Source organism: Callospermophilus lateralis, chromosome 2, assembly GCF_048772815.1.
Source record: "Callospermophilus lateralis isolate mCalLat2 chromosome 2, mCalLat2.hap1, whole genome shotgun sequence".
Taxonomy (NCBI): Eukaryota; Metazoa; Chordata; class Mammalia; order Rodentia; family Sciuridae; genus Callospermophilus; species Callospermophilus lateralis.
In genome coordinates, this window is record NC_135306.1 from 64495289 (window position 1) to 64518939 (window position 23651).

The following is a 23651-nucleotide window of genomic DNA, read 5'->3' on the forward strand; positions in this document are numbered from 1 at the left end:
CCTGTCATTCTCTCAACTATTTTTAATTTATTCATCATTTATCTTTCCCTCACCAGAAAGTGTCATGTGTACAAAGAACATGTTTGTTTGCTTCCCATTCTCTCTAAAACATGGAACAGTGAACATCTGAGGTATTCAATTTATATTTGTTGAAATAATTGAAAAAAATAGCATGTAGTGACAGGCCTGACAGGAGCAGGCTAATTGGTAGTAATTGGTAGTACAAAAGGTACAATTAATTAATCTGAATTGATATTCACAAAGCTTTGTTTATTCATTTTTTGTGTGTGTGTGGAATTTTCACCTTCTGTTTATTTCATTCTTTTTTTCAGGTAGAACGCTTTGAACTTAAACACACACACACACACACATACAAATAAATGTATATAGTTGCTCATTTTTTCTTAAAAATTTATATAAAGACTGTAGATTAAATCTTTTACGAGTTCACTTTTGCCAAAGATGATTGCTACTCATTTACTTCTCTGATTTCTGTTCTCAGGGCAAATGACCTATATATGTACTTATTACAACTATGCATTTAATATGCTTCAAAAGCCATTATAGCAATTGAAATTTTGTAACATTGTAGGCAGCTGCCACAGACTATAAAACATCCTTTATAACAATAGAGTTTGACTTTAAAAAAATTTAAATGGGCTAAAAGAGTTAATAGTTATGAAGAACCTTTCTTTTCTGTAACTTTTGTGAAATTTGGGCTTTACATTTTTAGTATCCTTTAGTACAGAGGTTCTCAAAGTGTTTCCGCAGATAAACAACACTGACACTACCTAAGAAATTGTTAGAAATGCTAACTTTCGGGGCCCAGTGTGCTTCTACTGAATGGGGAACTTCAGGAGTGAAACCTAGCTATTGGTGTTTAAACAAGCCCAGCAGATGATTCTGATGAGAAACCCCTCTCTACCATACAGGAATAAAGAATTTAATGCAAAGTGTAAATGTGCAGATGTATTTGCATAAATATCATACGATGATATGAGTTTGAAGCTATAATTCTAATAGTCTGTAAGTTTTCAACATATACAATATTGAAAATATTACACATGAAGAATAAAACTTAATTAGTAAGTACATGAAGTTTTAATGAGTTTTAGCATTCATTCTTGAATTGCTCTCCAGTAGGCATGGCAACAGTATAATTAATGCTTTTATTTTTTACTTAACGTTAGGGAAGGTGAAGTTAGCAGAAGTAAATATGTCTGAATTTAAATGAAAGCAAGTGATTTATTAATGATATTACTAGTAATTACTACTTTATATTTAATCTATTTTTTAATTTATTTGGTAGTAAGAAGTTAAATGTTAGTCACTTGAATTCTGAAAGCATTGTTTTCCTTTTTCTATTTTTTTTAAATTTTTATTGTTGGTTGTTCAAAACATTACATAGTTCTTGACATATCATGTTTCACACTTTGATTCAAGTGGGTTATGAACTCCCATTATTACCCCGTATACAGATTGCAGAATCACATCGGTTACACATCCACTGATTTACATATTGCCACACTAGTGTCTGTTGTATTCTGCTGCCTTTCCTATCCTCTACTATCCCCCTTCCCTCCCCTCCCCTCCCCTCTTCTCTCTCTACCCCATCTACTGTAATTCATTTCTCCCCCTTGTTTTTTTTCTCTTTCCTCTCACTTCCTCTTGTATGTAATTTTGTATTACCCTGAGGGTCTCCTTCCATTTCCATGCAATTTCCCTTCTCTCTCCCTTTCCCTCCCACCTCTCATCCCTGTTTAATGTTAATCTTCTTCTCATGCTCTCCCTCCCTACTCTGTTCTTAGTTACTCTCCTTATATCAAAGAAGATATTTGGCATTTGTTTTTTAGGGATTGGCTAGCTTCACTTAGCATAATCTGCTCTAATGCCAACCATTTCCCTGCAAATTCTATGATTTTGTCATTTTTTAATGCAGAGTAATACTCCATTGTGTATAAATGCCACATTTTTTTTTTTAATCCATTTGTCTATTGAAGGACATCTAGGTTGGTTCTTGCTATTGTGAATTGTGCTGCTATGAACATCAATGTAACAGTGTCCCTGTAGCATGCTCTTTTTAGGTCTTTAGGGAATAGACTGAGAAGGGGAATAGCTGGGTCAAATGGTGGTTCCATTCCCAGCTTTCCAAGAAATCTCCATACTGCTTTCCAAATTGGCCGCACCAATTTGCAGTCCCACCAGCAATGTACAAATGTACCCTTTTCCCCACATGCTCGCCAGCACTTGTTGTTGTTAGACTTCATAATGGCTGCCAATCTTACTGGAGTGAGATGGTATCTTAAGGTGGTTTTGATTTGCATTTCTCTGACTGCTAGAGATGGTGAGCATTTTTTCATGTACTTGTTGATTGATTGTATGTCCTCCTCTGAGAAGTGTCTGTTCAGGTCCTTGGCCCATTTGTTGATTGGGTTATTTGTTTTCTTATTGTTTAATTTTTTGAGTTCTTTGTATACTCTGGATATTAGGGCTCTATCTGAAGTGTGAGGAGTAAAGATTTGTTCCCAGACCAGCGCAGCCGTGCCGCACCGTGAGCACCGGTCCATCCGCCCCGTCCTGTCCGCCGAGTCCTCGGAGTTGTTCCAACAATCTGTTAAAACATGGTGGATTACTATGAAGTTCTAGGCGTGCAGAGACATGCCTCACCCAAGGATATCAAAAAGGCATACCGGAAACTTGCACTAAAGTGGCATCCAGATAAAAATCCTGAGAATAAAGAAGAAGCAGAAAGGAAATTCAAACAAGTAGCTGAGGCATATGAGGTGTTATCAGATGCTAAAAAAACGGGACATCTATGACAAGTATGGCAAAGAAGGCTTAAATGATGGAGGTGGAGGTGGAAGTCATTTTGACAGTCCATTTGAGTTTGGCTTCACATTCCGGAACCCAGATGATGTCTTCAGGGACTTTTTTGGTGGAAGGGACCCATTTTCCTTCGACTTCTTTGAAGATACATTTGAAGACTTTTTTGGGAACCGAAGAGGTCCCCGAGGAAGCAGAAACCGAGGTGCAGGCTCATTTTTCTCCGCTTTCAGTGGATTTCCAACATTTGGAGGTGGATTTGATACAGGATTTACTTCATTGGGTCACTAGGTCACGGTGGCCTTACTTCATTCTCTTCTACATCATTTGGTGGCAGCGGGATGGGTAACTTCAAATCAATATCAACTTCTACCAAAATAGTAAATGGGAGAAAAATCACTACAAAAAGAATCGTTGAGAATGGTCAAGAAAGAGTAGAAGTTGAAGAAGACGGCCAGTTAAAGTCCTTAACGATAAATGGTGTGGCTGATGAGAATGCCCTTGTGGAAGAGCGCCTGCGGAGAGGCCAGCCTGCCCTGCCCGCCCAGCACTCCAGCACCCGCCCTCAGAAGTCCTGCCGCCCCACACAGACGGCCAGGCCTGCGCCACAGCATAGCATCTGGGAGCAAGAGAAGGAGCAGGACAAACCACTGGTCCCCAGCACCTGGGACACACCCATGAGCTCAGCAGGGTTCAAAGAAGGTGGCGAGAGGAAGAAGCAGAAGCAGAGAGAGGAGTCGACCAAAGGGAACCACTAGGCTGGACTGGCCCTGCAGCCGCGCACAGCCTCGCTCGCATGGCCGGGCACGCACTAGGTAGCAGCACACGCGGTGCTGTTCCAGGGCCACCTTGCTTAGCAGGATTACGACGTGCGCTCACAGATCGGTAGGATCAGGGGCACTGGAGACAGGGTGACATCACGGGTGGTCTTGACTTTCTGACTCTGCTTTTCCTCAGCACTAAATCTGTGAGCGTTTTTCTCTAGAATTATGAAGGGTCTGTCTCATTCTTTCCAGCTGTTCAGCCACCACACCAGCTACTGAGGTGTTCGTAACTGTAGAAGGCTATGTATGAGGTGCTGCTGGGAACCCGGTGTTCATGACACACACGGCTTCCTTTCCTGGTGGCTTGGGATATTGAAGTTAGGATGTAGTTAAGTTCAGCAGAACTTGAAGATATTGTGCACTGCACCTGAAACCGTGGCTGGCAGGATACTTTTTGTTCAGAGTAATTTGCCACACATAGCAGACCCTCACAAGTCACTTGAGATGTAAGACCATTTCTAGTATTTATTGTTCCAGTTTAAATCCTTTCCAGGTAGTCCAAATTTGACTCCAAATATTTAGTGTTTGCTACATCTCATTTTTTCTGCTTGGGCCCACAGTTGTTCTTTTATGCAAGAAGGTTTGCTCAGCAGTGCCACCTCAGCTTCTATGGCTCAGAGTCTTGCTGGGAGAACAGACTGGTTATTTACCTGTCTGCGTGCGTGCACACACAAATGCAGTAAGTCAGCTTTGAGCCCGAATCTTGTGCTGAAATTTCAGTTTGCAGACATTGGTCCCTGACACATTTTCTTCTGTCTAGACTCTGCCTAGCCTCCTGTACCTGTTCCGTTTGCTCGATGCTTGGCCGCCTAACCTGGCTTTTATTGAGCACCAAAGAGACCTGGTGTTGCCCAACTTGCCTGGATGTTCCTCCCAGGACATGCCCTTCCCTTTTAACACGAGGTCCTGCTTTTCCTTGTCCTCTTGGAAACGAGCATTGCTATGGCCTCAAGATGCCAGCAGTGTAGTCCAGCCTTGTGGAGACCAGGAGCATTCTGGTGCGAGCCATGCAGTAGTGTCCAGGTTGGGCCAGGAGTAAGTGTCCCTTGTGGTTTAAAGTGAGGTTGCAGAGGAGTTTGCTGTGTGTGGTTTTGGGGGAGTGGCGTGGGCAGTTGGGTGGAGAAGAGATCGGTATTTAATGCTTAATTGTAGAAATGTGACCCTGAAGGCACACTGTATTTTAATGGTACCTACATAAATAAAACATGGACACACGGGGAAAAAAAAAAAAAAAAAAAGATTTGTTCCCAGGATGTAGGCTCCCTATTTACTTCTCTTATTGTTTCTTTGGTTGAGAAAAAACTTTTTAGTTTGAGTAAGTCCCATTTGTTGATTCTAGTTATTAACTCTTGTGCTATGAGTGTCCTATTGAGGAATTTGGAGCCCGACCCCACAGTATGTACATCGTAGCCAACTTTTTCTTCTATCAGACGCAGAGTCTCTGATTTGATATCAAGCTCCTTGATCCATTTTGAGTTAACTTTTGTGCATGGCGAGAGAAAGGGATTCAGTTTCATTTTGTTGCATATGGATTTCCAGTTTTCCCAGCACCATTTGTTGAAGATGCTATCCTTCCTCCATTGCACGCTTTTAGCCCCTTTATCAAATATAAGATAGTTGTAATATTGTGGATTGGTTTCTGTGTCCTCTATTCTGTACCATTAGTCCACCTGCCTGTTTTGGTACCAGTACCATGCTGTTTTTGTTACTATTGCTCTGTAGTATAGTTTGAAGTCTGGTATCGCTATACCGCCTGATTCACACTTCCTGCTTAGAGTTGTTTTTGCTATTCTGGGTCTTTTATTTTTCCATATGAATTTCATGATTGCTTTGTCTATTTCTACAAGAAATGCCGTTGGGATTTTGACTTGCATTGCATTAAACCTATAGAGAACTTTTGGTAATATCGCCATTATGATGATGTTGGTTCTGCCTATCCATGAACAGGGTATATTTTTCCATCTTCTAAGATCTTCTTCTATTTCTCTCTTTTAGGTTCTGTAGTTTTCATTGTATAAGTCTTTCACCTCTTTTGTTAGGTTGATTCCCAAGTATTTTATTTTTTTTGAGGATATTGTGAATGGAATGGTTGTCCTCATTTCCATTTCAGAGGATTTGTCGCTGATATACAGGAATGCCTTTGATTTATGCGTGTTGATTTTATATCCTGCCACTTTGCTGAATTCATTTATTAGCTCTAATAGTTTTTTTGTAGACCCTTTTGGGTCTGCTAGGTATAGGATCATGTCATCTGCAAATAGTGATAATTTAAGTTCTTCTTTTCCTATTTTTATGCCTTTAATTTCTTTCGTCTGTCTAATTGCTGTGGCCAGTGTTTCGAGAACTATGTTGAACAGAAGTTGAGAGAGGGCATCCCTGTCTTGTTCCAGATTTTAGAGGGAATGCCTTCAGTTTTTCTCCATTCAGAATGATGCTAGCCTGAGGCTTAGCATAGATAGCTTTTACAATATTGAGGTATGTTCCTGTTATCCCTAGTTTTTCTAGAGTTTTGTACATGAAGGGATGCTATACTTTGTCTAATGCTTTTTCCGCATCTAACGAGATGATCATATGGTTCTTATCTTTAAGTCTGTTGATGTAGTGAATAACATTTATTGATTTCCATATATTGAACCTGCCTTGCATCCCAGGGATAAATCCTACTTGATCATGGCGCACAATTTTTTTTGATATGTTTTTGAATTCGATTCGCCAGAATTTTATTGAGGATTTTTGCATCTAGATTCATTAGAGAGATTGGTCTGTAGTTTTCTTTCTTTGAAGTGTCTTTGTCTGGTTTAGGAATCAGGGTGATGTTGGCCTCATAGAATGAATTTGGAAGTTCTCCCTCTTTCACTATTTCCTGGAATAGCTTGAAAAGTATTGGTATTAGTTCTTCTTTAAAGGTTTTTTAAAACTCTGCTGTATACCCATCTGGTCCTGGGTTTTTCTTAGTTGGTAGTCTTTTGATGGCTTCTTCTATTTTCTCGATTGATATTGGTCTGTTTATGTTGTGTTTATCCTCCTGACTCAATCTGGGTAGATCATATGACTTAAGAAATTTATCGATGCCTTCACTATCTTCTATTTTATTGGAGTATAAGGGTTCAAAATAATTTCTAATTATTTTCTGTATTTCTGAGGTGTACGTTGTGATATTGCCTTTTTGATCCCATATACTAGTAATTTGAGTTCTCTCTCTTCTTCTCTTCGTTAGCATGGCAAAGGGTCTGTCGATCTTATTTATTTTTCCAAAGAACCAACTTTTAGTTTTGTCAATTTTTTCAATTGTTTCTTTTGTTTCGATTTCATTAATTTCAGCTCTGATTTTAATTATTTCTTGCCTTCTACTTCTTTTGCTGTTGTTTTGCTCTTCTTTTTCTAGGATTTTGAGAAGAAGTATGAGATCATTTATTTGTTGGTTTTTTCTTTTTTTAAGGAATGAACTCTAAGCAATGAATTTTCCTCTTAGAACTGCTTTCAATGTGTCCTAAAGATTCCGATATGTTGTGTCTGTGTTTTCATTTATCTCTAAGAATTTTTTAAATTTCCTCCTTGATGTCTTCTATAACCCATTGATCATTCAGTAACCTATTGTTCATTCTCCAAATGATGCATGATTTTTCCTTCCTTCTTTTATCGTTGATTTTCAGTTTCATTCCATTATGATCAGATAAGATGCATGGTATTATCTCTACTCCTTTATATTGTCTAAGAGTTGCCCTGTGACATAATATATGATCTATATTTGAGAAGGATCCATGTGCTGCTAGAAAAAAGTGTAACTGCTTGATGTTGGGTGGTATATTCTATATATGTCAATTAAGTCTAGGTTATTAATTGTGTTATTGAGTTCTATAGTTTCCTTATTCAACTTTTGTTTGGAAGATCTGTCCAGTGGTGAGAGATGTGTGTTGAAGTTTCCCATTATTATTGTATGGTGGTCTATTAGACTCTTGAACTTGTGAAGAGTTTGTTTGATGAACATAGCTGCACCATTGTTTGGAGCATATATATTTATGATTGTTATGTCTTGTTGGTGTATGGTTCCCTTGAGCAGTATTTAGTGTCCCTCTTTATCCCTTTTGATTAACTTTGGCTTGAAATCTATTTTATTTGATATGAGTATGGATACTCCTGCTTGTTTCCGAAGTCCATATGAGTGATATGATTTTTCCCAACCTTTCACCTTCAGTCTATGTATGTCTTTTTCTATCAAATGCGTCTCCTGTAGGCAGCATATTGTTGGATCTTTTTTTTTTTTTTTTGATCCATTCTACTAGCCCGTGTCTCTTAATTGGTGAGTTAAAGCCATTAACATTTAGGGTTATTATTGAGATATGGATTGTTCTTCCAGCCATATTTGTTTATTTATGTTACTTAACATGGTTTGTTTTTCCTGTTTTATTATTTTTCCCCTTTACTGTACTACCTCCCACTGTTGGTTTTCATTGATATTTTTCATTTCCTCTTCCTGTAATGTTTTCCCTAGGGTGTTTTGAAGAGATGGTTTTCTAGCTGCAAATTCTTTTAACTTTTGTTTATCGTGAAAGGTTTTGATTTCATCTTCCATCCTGAAGCTTAATTTCGCTGGATGCACAATTCTTGGTTGGAACCCATTTTCTTTCAGCGTTTGAAATATGTTGTTCCAGGATCTTTTAGCTTTCAGAGTCTGTGTTGAAAGATCAGCTGTTATCCTGTTTGGTTTACCCCTAAATATAATCTGCTTCCTTTCTCTTGAAGCTTTTAAAATTCTCTCCTTATTCTGTATGTTGGGCATCTTCATTATAATGTGTCTAGGTGTGGCTCTCTTATGATTTCGCACATTCGGCGTCCTGTAGGCTTCTAGGATTTGGGATTCTGTCTCATTCTTCAAGTCTGGGAAGTTTTCTCTTATTATTTCATTGAACAGAATGCTCATTCCTTTAGTTTGGACCTCTATACCTTCCTGTATCCCAATGACTCTTAAGATTGGTCTCTTTATGTTATCCCAGATTTCTTGGATGTTCTGCTCATGGTTTCTTAACAGTCTTGCTGAGCTGTCTATGTTCTTTTCAAGTTGAAATACTCTGTCTTTATTGTCCGATGTTCTATCTTCTATGTGTTCTACTCTGCTGGTAGTATTCTCATTTGAGTTTTTAAGTTGGCTAATTGCTTCCTACATTTCTAGGATTTCTGTTTGTTTGTTTTTTATAACCTCTATCTCCCTATATAGTTGATCTTTTTTTTCTTGGATTTGTTTATGTAATTCATTGTCGAAGTGATCTTTCATTGTCTGATTTTGCTGTCTAATGTCTTCCTTGAGACTCCAGATCACCGGAAGCATGTAAATCCTGAATTCTTTATGTGACATTCCATCTGCTGCAGCTATTACCTCTTCTAAAGTTGAGTTGACCTGCATTGCTTGTGGTCCTTTCTTTCCTTGTCTTTTCATTCTGTTCGCATTTCTTTCTGCTTTGTGAAACTGTTGTGTTATTGAATTTTCCCCCTATATATTTATATTGCTCTTGTATAGTTGCAAAGTCTCCCTTTCAGGGGTGGGCAGTGGCTGTGCTCCTCCTCCAATTGGGGCGATGTGTCTACCACGCTGGCAGGCCACTGGACCTGCTCCTCGGTTGGTCGAAGGTCTGCCTACCTTGCAGGCGCGGTCCTTGCCTCTGCTCCGCCCCTCCTCCAATTGGGGCGATGTGTCTACCACGCTGGCGGGCTGCTGGGCCTGCTCCTCAGTCGGTCGCAGGTCTGCCTACCTTGCAGGCACGGGCCGCGGCTCTGCTCCCCCCCTTTTCCAGTTGGGGTGATGTCCCTTTTTCTATTTTTTAAAAAACGGACATGTCAATTTTCTGGTGTGTCTTTTGCCTTCAGTTGACTTGGAGCAGTCAATTTAAGATCCAGTTTGAAACTACCTCATGAATGCAATATGATGTAGTTACTGATTTATTTGAAAAAATTAATAATAATTTATTGGAAGATATTTGTGGCTTTCAGGTTTTCCAGGAAGTCTAGAGAATCAGGCTGGAAAAAAGGCAGACACAAATGATATTAGGCAGCAACTATACCACAGGCAAAACCCCACCACAGAGGACACCATGGCATGGATAACGTGCCACTGCTGTCATCCCAAACACGCTGGCCATTGCCACCCCTGTTACTGGTCTTTTTTTTCTTAACTGCTATTGGAAATTGGGTGTGACTCTTACATCATACCATCATTCCTGTTGCTTTGTGCTGGTATTAGCCTCTGATTTAAGGCAAGTTCATCTGATTATTTGAACTTTAAGTTTATTTCCTCTGGTCCACTTGCAAAGAAGATTGGGAAGACTGGTATCTGATAATCTGGGCTGTTATAGTTAGAAGTGGGGTTTGTCTCCCCATCAACATTCACAAAGTAAGGAATTATAGAAGCATAGGGAGTGAGTTCATAGGGAATGAGGTGTAATAAAAATTTACAGAAGTATCTGTTGTAAGGAATCAGTGAATGCACAGTGATAAAAAAGGGACTAGAATTCTACACAACAATGTAGGATATAGATCATTCTGATCATAAATTACAAAATTTTAAATTGTTCAATAGTATTTAAGGTATTAGCAGTTCCCTGGAATTAATGAATTTTCCTATGTCGGTAGTGACTATGTCAGCTTTGTTTTACTGGAGAAATCTCTTCTTTCTCTCTCACCACAGCACACAGTACACACACACACACACACACACACACACACATCACTTAACCATTGGTTGTCTGTGTGCTGTGGAGTCCTGGGATGAAAGGAATGGCTTAGGTCTGGCTGTATATCATGCAAAGAGGAGAAAACAGACTCTGCTCTGTCTTCTGGGTCCCCTTCAACTGGAACATGTTTCACTCTTATTTATTTGATATTTTGTGGTCAATATTTAACTTTAATTAGACAATAGTTTATGCACCATACTGAACACTGAAAGTAATTTAGCAAGTTATCAAATAATGAAGAGAAAAGAGTAGCTGACCTTCTCTTTCTTTATTAGAATCTTGACCTCAGATAGTGGCTAATCCCTTTTTTCCTTTTTCTTTAATTAATTTAAAAAATTTATATATGACAGTGGAATGCATTACACTTCTTATTACACATATAGAGCACACTATTTTATATCTCTAGTTGTATATAAAGTATATTAACACCAATTCGTGTCTTCATATATATACTTTGGATAATAATGTTCATCACACTCCACCATCATTAATAACCCCGTGTCCCCTCCCTTCCCCTTCTACCTCTCTGACCTTTTTTTCCCTTTGGTGTAACCCTTCATTCTCTGGCCTTAGGTCTTTGTTCAGGTTGTTTCTTTTTGGCTAGAAAATTCTTCTGAATTCACCTATCCAAATGCCCCCTACCCTGTCCGAACTAAATCCAAACTTCTTGTGATATCTAAAACAACTGCGTTTAAGCTTTTGAATCTACCAGTGAAGAAATCACACATACATTTTATACTCAGGTACATGCATGTGCATATGAACATGTATACTGTTTAAGGCAGAGGTTTTAGTTTTTGACAGAAACTAAAGTTAGTTCTTATTCTCACTAAGTGTAATATGCTCTGATGTTTTTTAATCTAGTCTGTCTGGTCTATTTTGTTGTTTTTAAAAAAATGCTATTGTGACCTTTTGAAATTTATTTAATGACCTTCTACTGGATCATGAATCACAGTTTTAAAAAAAAGTGTTTGTTTACTCTGCCTGCATGTTTAGTTTTTACCTTCTTATTTAACTTCCTTTCTTTATAATAGCCTTTTTAAAAAATCTAGATTGTTATAGACTTATATCATTTCTTCCTAAATATCAGCATCTTTTCTGTGTTTGGGCTTTTTCCTGTGTTGCAAGAAGTTTTGTAATCTTTTCCTGATATATTCTTTACCCCTATTTTCTATAGGGCTGACTCCTTTTCATCTTTTAGTCTCAACCTAAATATCTATCCTTCAGAGATAACATTCTTTGACTATTTAGTGTGTCTCCTCCCATTTTTTTTAATATTTTATTTTTCTTTTTATATTACCTAAGAACATTTATACCTATCTTATTTCCTTTCTTATTTTTTCCCACATAGTCCTTATATTATATAGCCCTTATGATAATAGAGATCATGTTTGTTTGGTACCGTTATATTCTAAGTGCCAGAGCAAATGGTTAGTAAATATTTGTTAAAATAATGCATAGTATATAAAGTATAGTCTGAAAATGACATTACATTACATTATTCACAACTAATGTAAAATATTATAATGATCACCATTACTATAGTCTATCTTTGTAAAATAATTTATGGCATGAAATTTGCAAGCCGTTTTATTTTCTTAATGTTTTACTTTCATATCATTGCTTGATTTTATAGTGACAAGGCTATTGGGAGGATATGTAAAACCATGGTAAAACATAAAACACATGATTTAGAGAGACTGTGTATCTGGACTTGTGGATAAGAAAGTAGAAACTCAAGGAAACAGAAAGATTGGCTATAATAAATAAGTCAGCAGAGAATATTCAGGGTCATGCTTAAACTAGGTATATGCTAAAGCATGATGGGATGAAAGCAGCATTAATTTACTGAGGTAAATGGATCAGAGTTCTGACATTTACATAAAACTTTATAATAGAGTTAGATTTGAAGAAGCTTCTGTCAGCAAGTATCACATATCTGTGTGTTCACATTCATTACTGGATACATTTGAGAAACAATGGAAAGATTTCTCTTCTACTATAGAAACAATATGACACATTATTTTCATGACAGTCTGTGGAAATCAATAAAACAAAATGAACACAGCAGCATCTTTTAAATGTGCACAAAATTGCTTAGGATTTAGCTATTTCAGGAATATATAGTCCATAAATAGTTAGCTGCTTTCAATTTGATATGCCAGAAATTGAGTAATTTTCTTGAACATATGTTTTAGGGGAAATAGTGTGCAAGCAATAACTCATATGAAGGAGTATTAAATATATACAATGTGAAAAACAAGCTGATCCGATGTGTCAGAATTAAAGAATCTTATTTCTACCACCTAAAGTAGGAACTACTTGCTTTTGCTGTTGGTACTTCTTTTTAAAAATAAATTCTTCAGTTTTTGTTCAGGAGCTGAAAACACTTAGATATGGAAAAGTCTTTTAGGAGATGCTTGTGCATGACTTCAGCTCAGACTCAAATGATTCCAATAAATGGATTAAAGCTGGCTTTCTTAACTTTAAAGAACAGTGACTAAAGAAATCATGTCTGCCTCTATTATTCAACCCAGTGTTTTAAAGTCTCCAAGTATATTTTTGTCCAAGTGAAGTTCAGGCAATTCATGACACTTCATTTCTTGACATAATTTTTTTACTCTTTAGAAATTGCCAGTCTTTAGCCTGAATTGTGTTTATGCAGTAGCCAAACTTTCTTCATAGTCCTATCCTCCATAATTGAATATTGGAGTAATGGTGATAGTTTATAGATTGGATATGCTCTTTAGCAACTTACTTCCTTCTGCTGTTCTTTGGTTATTTTTCTAGCTCATGAATCACATCCAGCTAGAAGGAAGTATGAAAATTAAGTAGTTTGTTTTTTACTGTTACATTTTTATACTGAGTAGTGGGTTACATAGAGTTTATACATATCTCTGTGATGCATTTGTATTACTTTGTTTACCAAGAAATAATTACATAAGAAGGGCATGCCGGAAAGATAGAGTGATTTAAATCCCTTGGGATATTTCTCCTATAATGGCGTGGAAATTCCATGATTATAGAACTTCTAATATTCAGTTGTGTGGTGGTAAATATCTTTTCAGTTGGCTCTGCCTTATCCAACTGTTCTTTTTCACTATTACAAGGGCATCATCAGCATGGGTGAGAATTCTGGGTGAGAACAGGGAATAGTTAGGTGCTAGTAAACAGTGAGTTAAGGGGTCAGGAAGTACCAAATAGCAACAGAAAATTCATATGCCCTATATACCACCTTTTATGGCTGTTCCTTAGTATTTGTTCTCATGTATCATTGACATGCATAAAATGTTAAAGTTTTTTTATGTTATGAAATAATTGAGAGTGTGGGCTCAGTTCAGATTCCAAATCCATGGTTCATCAGCTGTGTGCTCTGGACAAAGCTTCTTAATCTACCCAAACTACAGTTATTCAGCTTGTGTATGAAACAAGAATCATAACTATACCTACCTCAAAGAGTAGTCATAAAGATTAAATGAGTTAGTTTGTGAAAAGCACATAGAATAGTCAGTTGCATAGTAAATGGTCAATAAATATGAGCTACCCTTAGTTATTATTGTATTTTTTATTTGCAAAATCTACCTTCTGTTAAAAGGTCTACTTATTCTCCCTGTTTGGAATATTGAAAAGAAAGTCATCAAAGTGTGCTACATCTTTCAAAGTATTTATTGTCCTATATCTATCTGTACAACTTATTTGACTATACTTAAATACCAACATCAGGTTGTGTTACTTTAAGCACAGTTAAATGAGGCCACTGTTGTATTATGTGGGCATAAATTAAAATGGCCTCATTTCTCTTGTTATGTAAATTTGAAATCATCATGGTTATTTTACTTAGTAAATGAGGTTTCCAGAAAATAGAGCAATGGTGAAACAAATGTATACACACATACATATATATTTAAATGACTTTTTTTTATCTGTTAAAAGAATGTTCTCTATGGTATTGTTTCTATCATTACCCCAAACTAAAATTTATATCTGAAGTTGTTATGGTGCTTTCTGGAAAGGATTAATATTATCCAACATGAAGTACTTTCTGAACACCATTATAATCTTACTAAAATTCATACTGTAAATTATAGCCATTACAATGGCTTAAAAATACAGAAAATCTTTAAAATTTAGGCATACTTTCTCATGTTTTAACAAATATAAAAGAATTTTTATATTATTGAAATTTATGAACCTGGTTATTATACCCAGTATACTTTAAATAGAATCATATTTTAATTTTTTGACCATGTAATGTACTCATTGTGCACCAGCAATGTATTAAGTGTTGAGATTACAGATGGGAAGAAGTAAAAATTTCATGGGAATATAAAGTTATGAGAATAAGCATATTGAGAGTTGTATTTCTGGAATACACAGTGTTAGAAAAATACAGAAAACAAAATATAACAGCACTCTGAGGCGTGGTAATGGAAAGCAAAAGATGCAGAAAATAATTCAAAATAAGTAACTTAAGATGAGAGTTTAAGGATGATTATGACAAAGGCAGGGAGTTGAAGAGAAATACGAAGACCTTCTGGGCAGAGGAAACCATATGTAGTAAAACAGAAGCAAGAGAAAAATCACGCTTTGGGAGCATGAGCAAAATGGTCATTATAATACTAGTGAAAAAAGCCTTCGAGAATGTGGCTAGAACTGAGTCCTAATATGTAGGCATCAGACTCTCAGGCTTTCTATAAAACTGTCAAATGTTTTGAACATTTTCTGAAGGAAAGAGAGAATTTTGAAGGCAAGAGGGAATCATGAAAAGATTTTCAAGTAAAGTTTTGTTTCCACAGTTGCATTTTACAAAATTCCTGTAGAAACAAAACTGAAGCAGCAAAGTTGGAGGTAGGTTGGAAGAGAGCCCAATTAGTGGAATGGAAACCAAGTATAAGCAGTTATAATAGAGAACATTATGAATTAAGGCATTGAATATGAGAAGAAAAAAGAGAGTTGGAAATTTTGAATTTTATTTAGAAGGTAAAATTGATAGCACTTTGTGATTCATGTCTTTCTAAGTGAGGGAAGAATCAGCATTATTTTCCAAAACTGAAGATGGTGGTACTGCTCACTGAGAGGATAACTAAGGAAGAGCAAAACAGAGAAGTAATCTCATCATATGTTAGATTTTACATATGAAGCTGCCCATATATTGTGGGGTTTCCTAATAAAAATAATTTTGATTGGCTGTTAGAAACTCAGATTTAAAATTTTTAATATATAACTAGAAAATAAAGGAGGCAGAGATATCAACTCTGATGATTACTTACTATGAACAGCATCTGTTATTAGTAGGTGATAAGGCAATGGTATAACTTAAAATAAGCATAAAAATATGAACCTCAGAAAGTAAAGTGCCAGGAAAATGGAGACAAAAAATAAAAGTAGAAATAAAATGCCTTTGAAACTAAGGGACAGGAGTGGTTAAGATAGAAAAGCCTTAACAGAAGTGTAGGAACTGTTTGAAAACGTGCATGCCATACTGTCACGTGTGACTAGCTCTGGGATGTGAAATTAAAGAGAAAAGCACGACTGGGGAATTTAATTTTGTATTTGAATTTTTAAAACATAATATGTTATATTTTTGTGACTGTACATTTTTGTATTTCTGTATATTTTTGTAACTTCTGTGAACATTTAAGTATTATAAAATTAAAAGGAAATTCATCTTAAAATGTAAGTAGAGTCAATTGAAAATGAAAAATAAGTTAAATCAGAACAGAAAAAAAAGAGGAAAAGGGCAATATGGAGTGATTAACAATGTCATACTACAGATTGGTTAAAAAAAGATGAGGGCTGACAGGAGCCTTTGAGCTTGATATTTAGAGTTGGTCACAAATGACCTTATTAAAAGCAATTTAAATAAAAGACTAGGGACAGAAGCTTGACCACAGTTGTTAGAAAGCAGAAAGTGAGAACAAGAAGGGGGTTGGGGGGCATAGTTATCTCATAATGGAGAGGCTTGGGTATGAAGAAAGAGATGTTAGATAGGGATTTTGGGTACAAGATGGGAAAACTGTTTTTGCTCAAGTTCCTTATGGTAGTAAGAAGGAGATTCATGCAAGCTACCTTATTCATGGAGGGGTATTAGGAGTCATTCAGGAAAGTGAAGAGATGTAGAAAGTTCACTTGTCAGCCTCCATTCATGGCACAGCTGTTTTTCTAAAACTGGGATTTGCAAGGGTTTTTTGTTTGGATTGGTTTTGTTGTTGTTTTTTAGAACTGGGAATTGAACCCAGGGTGTGTGGGGTGGTGTTTTACCTCTGAGTCACTTTTTAAATTTTTTTATGTTGAGGGTTTCACTAAGTTACGAAGGATCTTGCTAAGTTGCTGAGGCTGATTTCGAACTTGTGATCATCCTGCCTCAGCCTCTCTAGCCACTGGAGTTACAGGTGTGCATCTCTGTGCCTGCCTGGCAGGTGGTTTTATAAGGAAGTGGAAAATCCATCAGCAAGATTCCTTTGAGTGAAGTTACAACAGAGCTTATTTATATGCCCATGATAGGCAGCTGAAGAAGGCTAACCCCCTAAAGTATAGAAGGGTGCTGAGATACCTTTTGAAGAAATGTACCTTTAATTTGGAAAGTACACCCAACTATTTCCAGGAATTAAGTTTCTTACAAAAATGAAAAACTTGTCATATTCCAAAGACTAAATTGTCTATTTTAAATAGACCCATATTAGAAGATAAATTAATCAGATGATATAAATCAGCTAGTAAATTTCTCCTTTCTTCTTCTTCTTCTAAAGCCGAACAACAACTTATCCTTACACAGAAACACAGATGTACAGCCAAAACACTGGAGGAAATTACTTTGATACTCAAGGGAGTTCTGCACAGGTGACTACCGTGGTCTCCTCCCACAGTATGGTGGGTACTGGTGGGATCCAGATGGGTGTCACAGGAGGTCAACTCATCAGCAGCTCTGGAGGAACTTATCTGATTGGCAATTCAATGGAGAATTCTGGTCACTCAGTGACACACACTACTCGGGCCTCCCCAGCAACAGTAAGTATTCATTTGGTCAGTTTAGCTTCTTGATGACTTCTGTTGTACATTATTTCCTCTGTAGGGGAAGAGAACCACAAAGACTGGACTGGGGCAAGAATGTGTTAAGCAATTATAGTATTATGATAGTGTATAGCATGTAATATATATATTATTACATAGAATGTTACTGTTATGTGTGCCCCCAATTAAATGAATTAGGAACTTTTTATCAGTAATAGGAAGTTAGAGTTGTACTCCCAAAACTGCTGATTTTAATAGGCTTTCTTCAGTGATATTATTAAATACTTGCAATTTCTATTGAAATAACTTTTTATTATGCTACTTACTTTATAAGGTAAATGCCAATTAGTAAAATAGAAAATAAAATATAGTTTAATGTGGAATTTTCCTCAATTTTCTTCACTTGCGTTTATTCCAGCTCATTCCCAGAGGTGTTAGTTATGTAGGACAGTTTTCCCGTACCTTAGATATTTAAGTTTTATCATATTCACATCCTGCCTGTAATATTATTTACTTAATACATTTTAAGCCTGATTCACTTTTAAAATAAAAAGTCATGTGTAGTTTTGTCCCCTAATTCATATTGAAGTCAGTACTTAACTAGTAAAATTTAAAAAGGCTGCCCAAGTGCCATTTGTAAAGTCATGTTCTATTCTACCAGAGATTTGTGAAGCACATATACAGTTGATTCAGATGAAAAATATTTATGTTGAGGCAGGGGTTGTGGCTCAGCAGTAGCGAACTTGCCTGGCATATTTGTATCTGGATTTCAAGTTTTTAAAGTTAAATACTTTGACACAATATGCTTTAATGTGTTCAAATGATGTCACAGAAATAATCATAGAAAGTAGTATAAGATTAAATATCAAACTTAATAACCTGAATTTCCTATTTTTATATCAACCAAGTATATAAAAGAGAATGATCATTTAAATTGAAGTAGCAGTGAAATTGATTTTATAGATATTTCATATAAAAGGGTAGTAGGGATTTGAACTAAGTAGATGTATCCTTTTCCCACCATCTTACCATAGAGTTTGTTCTTGAAATGAAATAAGGTAGAAATAAAGTTGGGAGAAATAATAAGAGAGATTTATATTTATTATTTAGTGGGTTTTCTTCACGATGTTATATGTATGTGGTAAGTACTTTGCATATACTTTGTGTATTTGTGGTGATTACATATGTTCACACTTTCATCATTTAGTGATTTTTTTCCCTAATCCATTTTTAAAGCCTTTTGTTTTTAATTCAGGATTTGTTATTAACATCAGAATAGATAACTAGCTGTTCTAAATGGAGAGTTCCTTTCTGTAATTTGTGCTTTTGAAGCATTTTGTGTATTTGTCTTGTTACTGATATTAAATATAGTATTTCTAAACCTTTTGGTCACACCAGTATGTTTATATAGATTAGAAAGTAAAGAGAATTGCCATTAATAATTCAGAGGGGAACTGAGTCTATCAATAAAATAAGGGGTTGTTTAAATTAAATTATTTCCTAATTTCCTTCTGGCTTTTAAGAGTCACAGTATTTTTTTTTTAATTATAAAATACTATGTGAACATAACCACAAAAGGAAAAGGAGAAAAAAGGTACCAGTACTTGATAGCACTCCTAATGAAGGCCACCTAGAAAGTTATTTTCCATGCAAATCAAAGTACTTGCCACTTATTGAGGCCCTAGGAAAACTGAAAAGCAAGGCAAATGTGTACTTTCACACTTTTCTTTTCATCTACCCTCTCTCATATTGGTATCCCATCCTTTCCTACCTTACTTTCTCTTGCCATTCCCACTTGCCTTCACATTTATTTTAGCTACTTGTTAAACATCTCCAGCAACCATATTTAGGTTTATTAAGCTGACTAGTTCTATCACTAAATTAGCTAAGATGTATATTCCAAGTCATGTAAATATATTTGCAAACATTAACAGAGAAAATATATACATAAATAGAAATATATAAACATATATATATGTATCTACATATATATGTTTATTTATTTGTATTTTTATATATATTCATGTATATATATTTAGTTAGATGGATAGAATTTTTTGATGAAGGTCTTCTCTATAGTACAGGAAAGGTAACATTATCCCTTCAGTTACCCAATACACAAATATGATATGTGATTTTTACTGCATTCATCAATAAATTAGACACATAAAATTACTAAATATAATTGGCAATATTTGAAAATTCTTCTAAAAATCATCAGTTCATAATATCAATTATACATATTAATTTACATTTTAAAATATTCATATTTGAGATTGATTTCTTAATGATGAAAATTTTGTCTGAAATGATTTTGGGGTTGTTTTCCTTTTTAATAAGAATATTTTTTATTTTTTAACAAAAAGTATAAAAATTGAAGATATCTTTTATATGAAAATAAAACACAATGTACCTTCATCAAATCCCATGTGGTGGTACACACTTTATCTACTAGTGTTTATAGTATTACCTTGCATTTATTACCAAAGGATGTATTTTATTTAGATCCCCCTCTCAATCTGAAGGTTTTCATGAGTTTGATTCAGAGTGAGAAAATGATTCCCAGTATGCACTTCACATTATAGTAGTAAAGTTAGCAGTGTTTAATAAGGACTATGGACCTAATTAAGATTTTCTACCAGCCTCTCCTTACCAAATGTTAGAAAATTGGTCAATTTTTGTTTGCTTCAACTTGTAGAAATCAAGGCTTTTTTTTTTTTTTTTTTAAAGTAGGTGCTAGTTTGCCAGTTCATTGAAGGGAATTTGCTTGAATTCATCTTTTTTGTTTACCATAGAACCACACAAAATGGTGTATTTGAGCACAATCTTTGGCAACTACTTGGACAAGATTCAATCTATTTCTTTCCAAATATTGGGCCAAACTGTACTATACTTAGTTCAGTTTTTCTGGTTATTCTTCTTGCTCAACCTATAACCTATAGCATGAATGATTCAACTTACTACATAGTAGTATCCTATATTGTGGACAAAATTCATGACTGGAAATTATGCAGTCAGCTCTTTATACCTACAGGTTTCACATCCATGGATTCAACCAACCTCAGGTAGAAAATATAAAAAAAAAAAAAAGAAATTTGTATATGTACTGAACATGTACAGATTTTTTGTCACTATTCCCTAAATGATATAATGTAATAACTGTTTATATAGCATTTACATTTAAGTGGGTATTGTAAATAATAAATAATTTAGACATGATTTAAAATATAGAGGAGGGGGTGCTCATAGGTTTTATACAACTGCTACACCATTTTACATAAGGGACTTGAGAATCTACAGCTTTTAGTGTCTGAGGAGGTTCCTAGAACCAGTAGCCTGTGAATACCAAGGAATTTTTTAGTCAACTAGACTATTGCTTACAAGCTTAGAAGTAAGTGGAATGTAGAGTCAATACATTCAGTTGATGTGGAACTAGTTAAATTTGGATACTTGGGAATAGCAACTGCCCACTCTTATTCAGTTCCTGGCTAACAAATTTTCTTGCAATGGTTCTCAGAAAAATTGTGTTGACTCCCTTTTACATTTGAACTGTTTCTATACAGACATACATTCATTTAGAATTATTAGGAATGATATCCTACCACAAAGAAAAGTTTACCTTAATGTATAAATAGTTTCTCAAGGTATATGGATGAAGAAAGCTGGTTGTTATATGCTCATCATAGCATAGTTTATCTTAAACTATACAATAATTAGTAATATGCTTTAAAAAGCTTTATTTGTGCCTCCTGTAGTGTTTCTATTCCTATAATCAAATGGAATTTGATTTGTGGAGTTTTGGGGGTTTTAATAATAAAATAAGATTACTTTAAGCATTTCAGACTGGGCTATGAAAGCTAATCTTAACGCCTTTATTTATTTACTTTTAGTAATTATGTATGTTAAATGGCTTTTGCTAAGATTAGGTTTCAATAAGAAGCATAAGGAAAATGTTTTGAAATTGATATTCATATTTCTTTCATTAATATAAAATATTATAATTTACTTTAGTTTTTAGAAGAAAATATGAATGTCTATCTGCTGTAAAAGTTTAGCTTAACTTATTTATAGAAAGCTAAGAATTTGTATCAGACTTTTAGGTACTTTTATTTTTTTATCCTTGGGTTTATATGCTTTTATGAATTTGGAATAGGGAAATGCTTTTTCTAGGATGAATGTTTTTAGTTCCCTGAAAAAACATTTTACCTTCTTTTTTTTTTTTTTTTTTTTTTGCTGATATGGTGCCAATGGCCATTTGCTTTGTTTGAAATTTTTTGTTAATTTCATTTCTTAGAACCAACCAATGTTATCATGTTCTTTAAGCATCATTCGAGAAATATTCTTTGAATATACAAGCAGAATTCCTTTAAATTTTTCAGATATATTATAGCAAAAATACTTAATATTGCTTTCCCCCTACCTTACAGCATGATTTGGAGTTTGTTTTTTCATATCAGTATATTGAAGGACTCCTTATACTTATAAAAAGTGATTATATTAAAAGTAGCTGAGCTGGGTGCAGTGGTGCACGACTATAATTAACTGTAATCCTGGCAACTTCGGAGATTGAGGCAGGAGGATGGCAGGTTTGAGGCCGGCATTTAGAACTTTAGACAGACCCTGTCTGAAAATAAGAAGTACAAGGACTAGGGATGTAACTCAGTAGTACTGTGCCACTGAATTCAATCCCCAATACCACCCTTTGCCAAAAGAAAAGTAGCTGAGTTGTTCATCTATCTTACTAAAAGAAACACTGTGTTAAAATAAAGATGGATTATTGGTTTGGGCTATATTGAGATTAAAAAAAACAATGTAATTACATGAGATGAAAAGTGTCTGTTTAATTATCATATATATAGGCATTACTGAAAAAAAATAATTTTTAAGTTAGTAGTATGCAAATTATGCATAATTCATAGTTTTTATTTTAAAAACAATTTTATGTTCTAGTCAATCTCAATGATTAAGGGAATAAAACACTTCTTCACTTATTCAAGCAGAAGCATGTATCTCTATTATAATCTTAGCATTTCCTTTTTCCTATGTCCCTTTTTCTCTAGGGCAATCTGAGCCATCAAATGAAACTCCTTAGACACAGTACAAATCTTCTGCTTCTTGTACTAAATCATAAATTGACTGAAGGTTCTAGGACATGATTTTCATAGCACTTAATAAAATGGGACTTTGAGTGATTTGTGGTCTCCATCATTTCATCTATATTCCATTCAGCTGTCTGTCAGTTCCACACTGCTCCAGCCTTGAAGCTGATGAGACCTAGAGACAGTAATTTTACAGTTAAGGCTGTAAAACATTTTTCTCCTAGAAATCTTGGTAAACTAGAAGAGTAAGACAAACAGAATGACATGGCCTTCAGTCTCTCTTGAGTACAACCAATGAATTCCCCTGAAATTTTAATGCAAATGTAGTAATAAGTAATTTTATTTTCCAGCTATTTTAAACTTACATGGCATTTCAGAACAGAGGTGTATTATAACATTTCCAGAAATAGCTAGGAAAAAAAATCAGGTAAATCAGATAAAACATGAAATGTATTAGTGGCAAAATGAAATAGACTGTTGCCTGTGAATAGCTTCTAAGTTAGACCCAGAAAGTTTCAGTACTGTTTCTTCTAATTTAATGGGGTACAATACAACACAAGGCCTATGACCAGTTATCACTTTTCTAATGTGAGGGAATTTCTTCATGACCCATTATTTGTTCATCCTGCAAACTGTATGATTTGATTACCACTCTTTCAGTATGTATAATTCCAGTTCTGTTTATTGGCTACAGAAATTATCTGGTTCGTCTTAAAATCTAGCTACAGTGTTTAATTTAAACTGTGGATGGCAATAAATTTCATGGGTTAAGAGTTTTATAATGTAGCTACAGAGTGTTAGAAATAATTTTAAACATTTATTTTAAATTTGCTTGGTATAAATTTTAGTGACTTTCCCATCTGTCTCATAAGAATGGATGGTGTGATATTTAGTTGTGCTTTCCAAAGTACAGAACAAATGCAGTAAGGCAAGAGAAGGAAATTAAATATAAAAATAGGAAATAAAGAGGTTACAGTTTATAGATGATATAATTGTGTACCTAATAAAAACCATAGAGAATCAGACGAAACTGTAATGTGAGAGGTGACTGAGTTAAAAATTAGTATATGATAAAATCAACAGCTTTTCAAGATGCAAAAAACAATAATTTTGAAAAATTTGATAGAAGCAGTGGTCTTATTTACAATAAAAAACAAAAGTATATGATA

At 35.0% G+C, this 23651-nt stretch overlaps 1 protein-coding gene and 1 pseudogene across 1 annotated transcript in view; both read left to right on the top strand.

The window, feature by feature from the left end:
• Positions 1-23651, top strand: part of Rfx3 (regulatory factor X3) — a 310795-nt gene that overhangs the window by 194137 nt on the left and 93007 nt on the right. Inside the window, exon 4 of the mRNA XM_076843440.2 lies at positions 17122-17380. Coding sequence (XP_076699555.1) covers positions 17122-17380 — 259 coding nt within the window. The remainder of the gene's footprint in view (positions 1-17121; positions 17381-23651) is intronic.
• On the top strand, positions 2597-3581 carry LOC143390952 (dnaJ homolog subfamily B member 6 pseudogene; annotated as a pseudogene).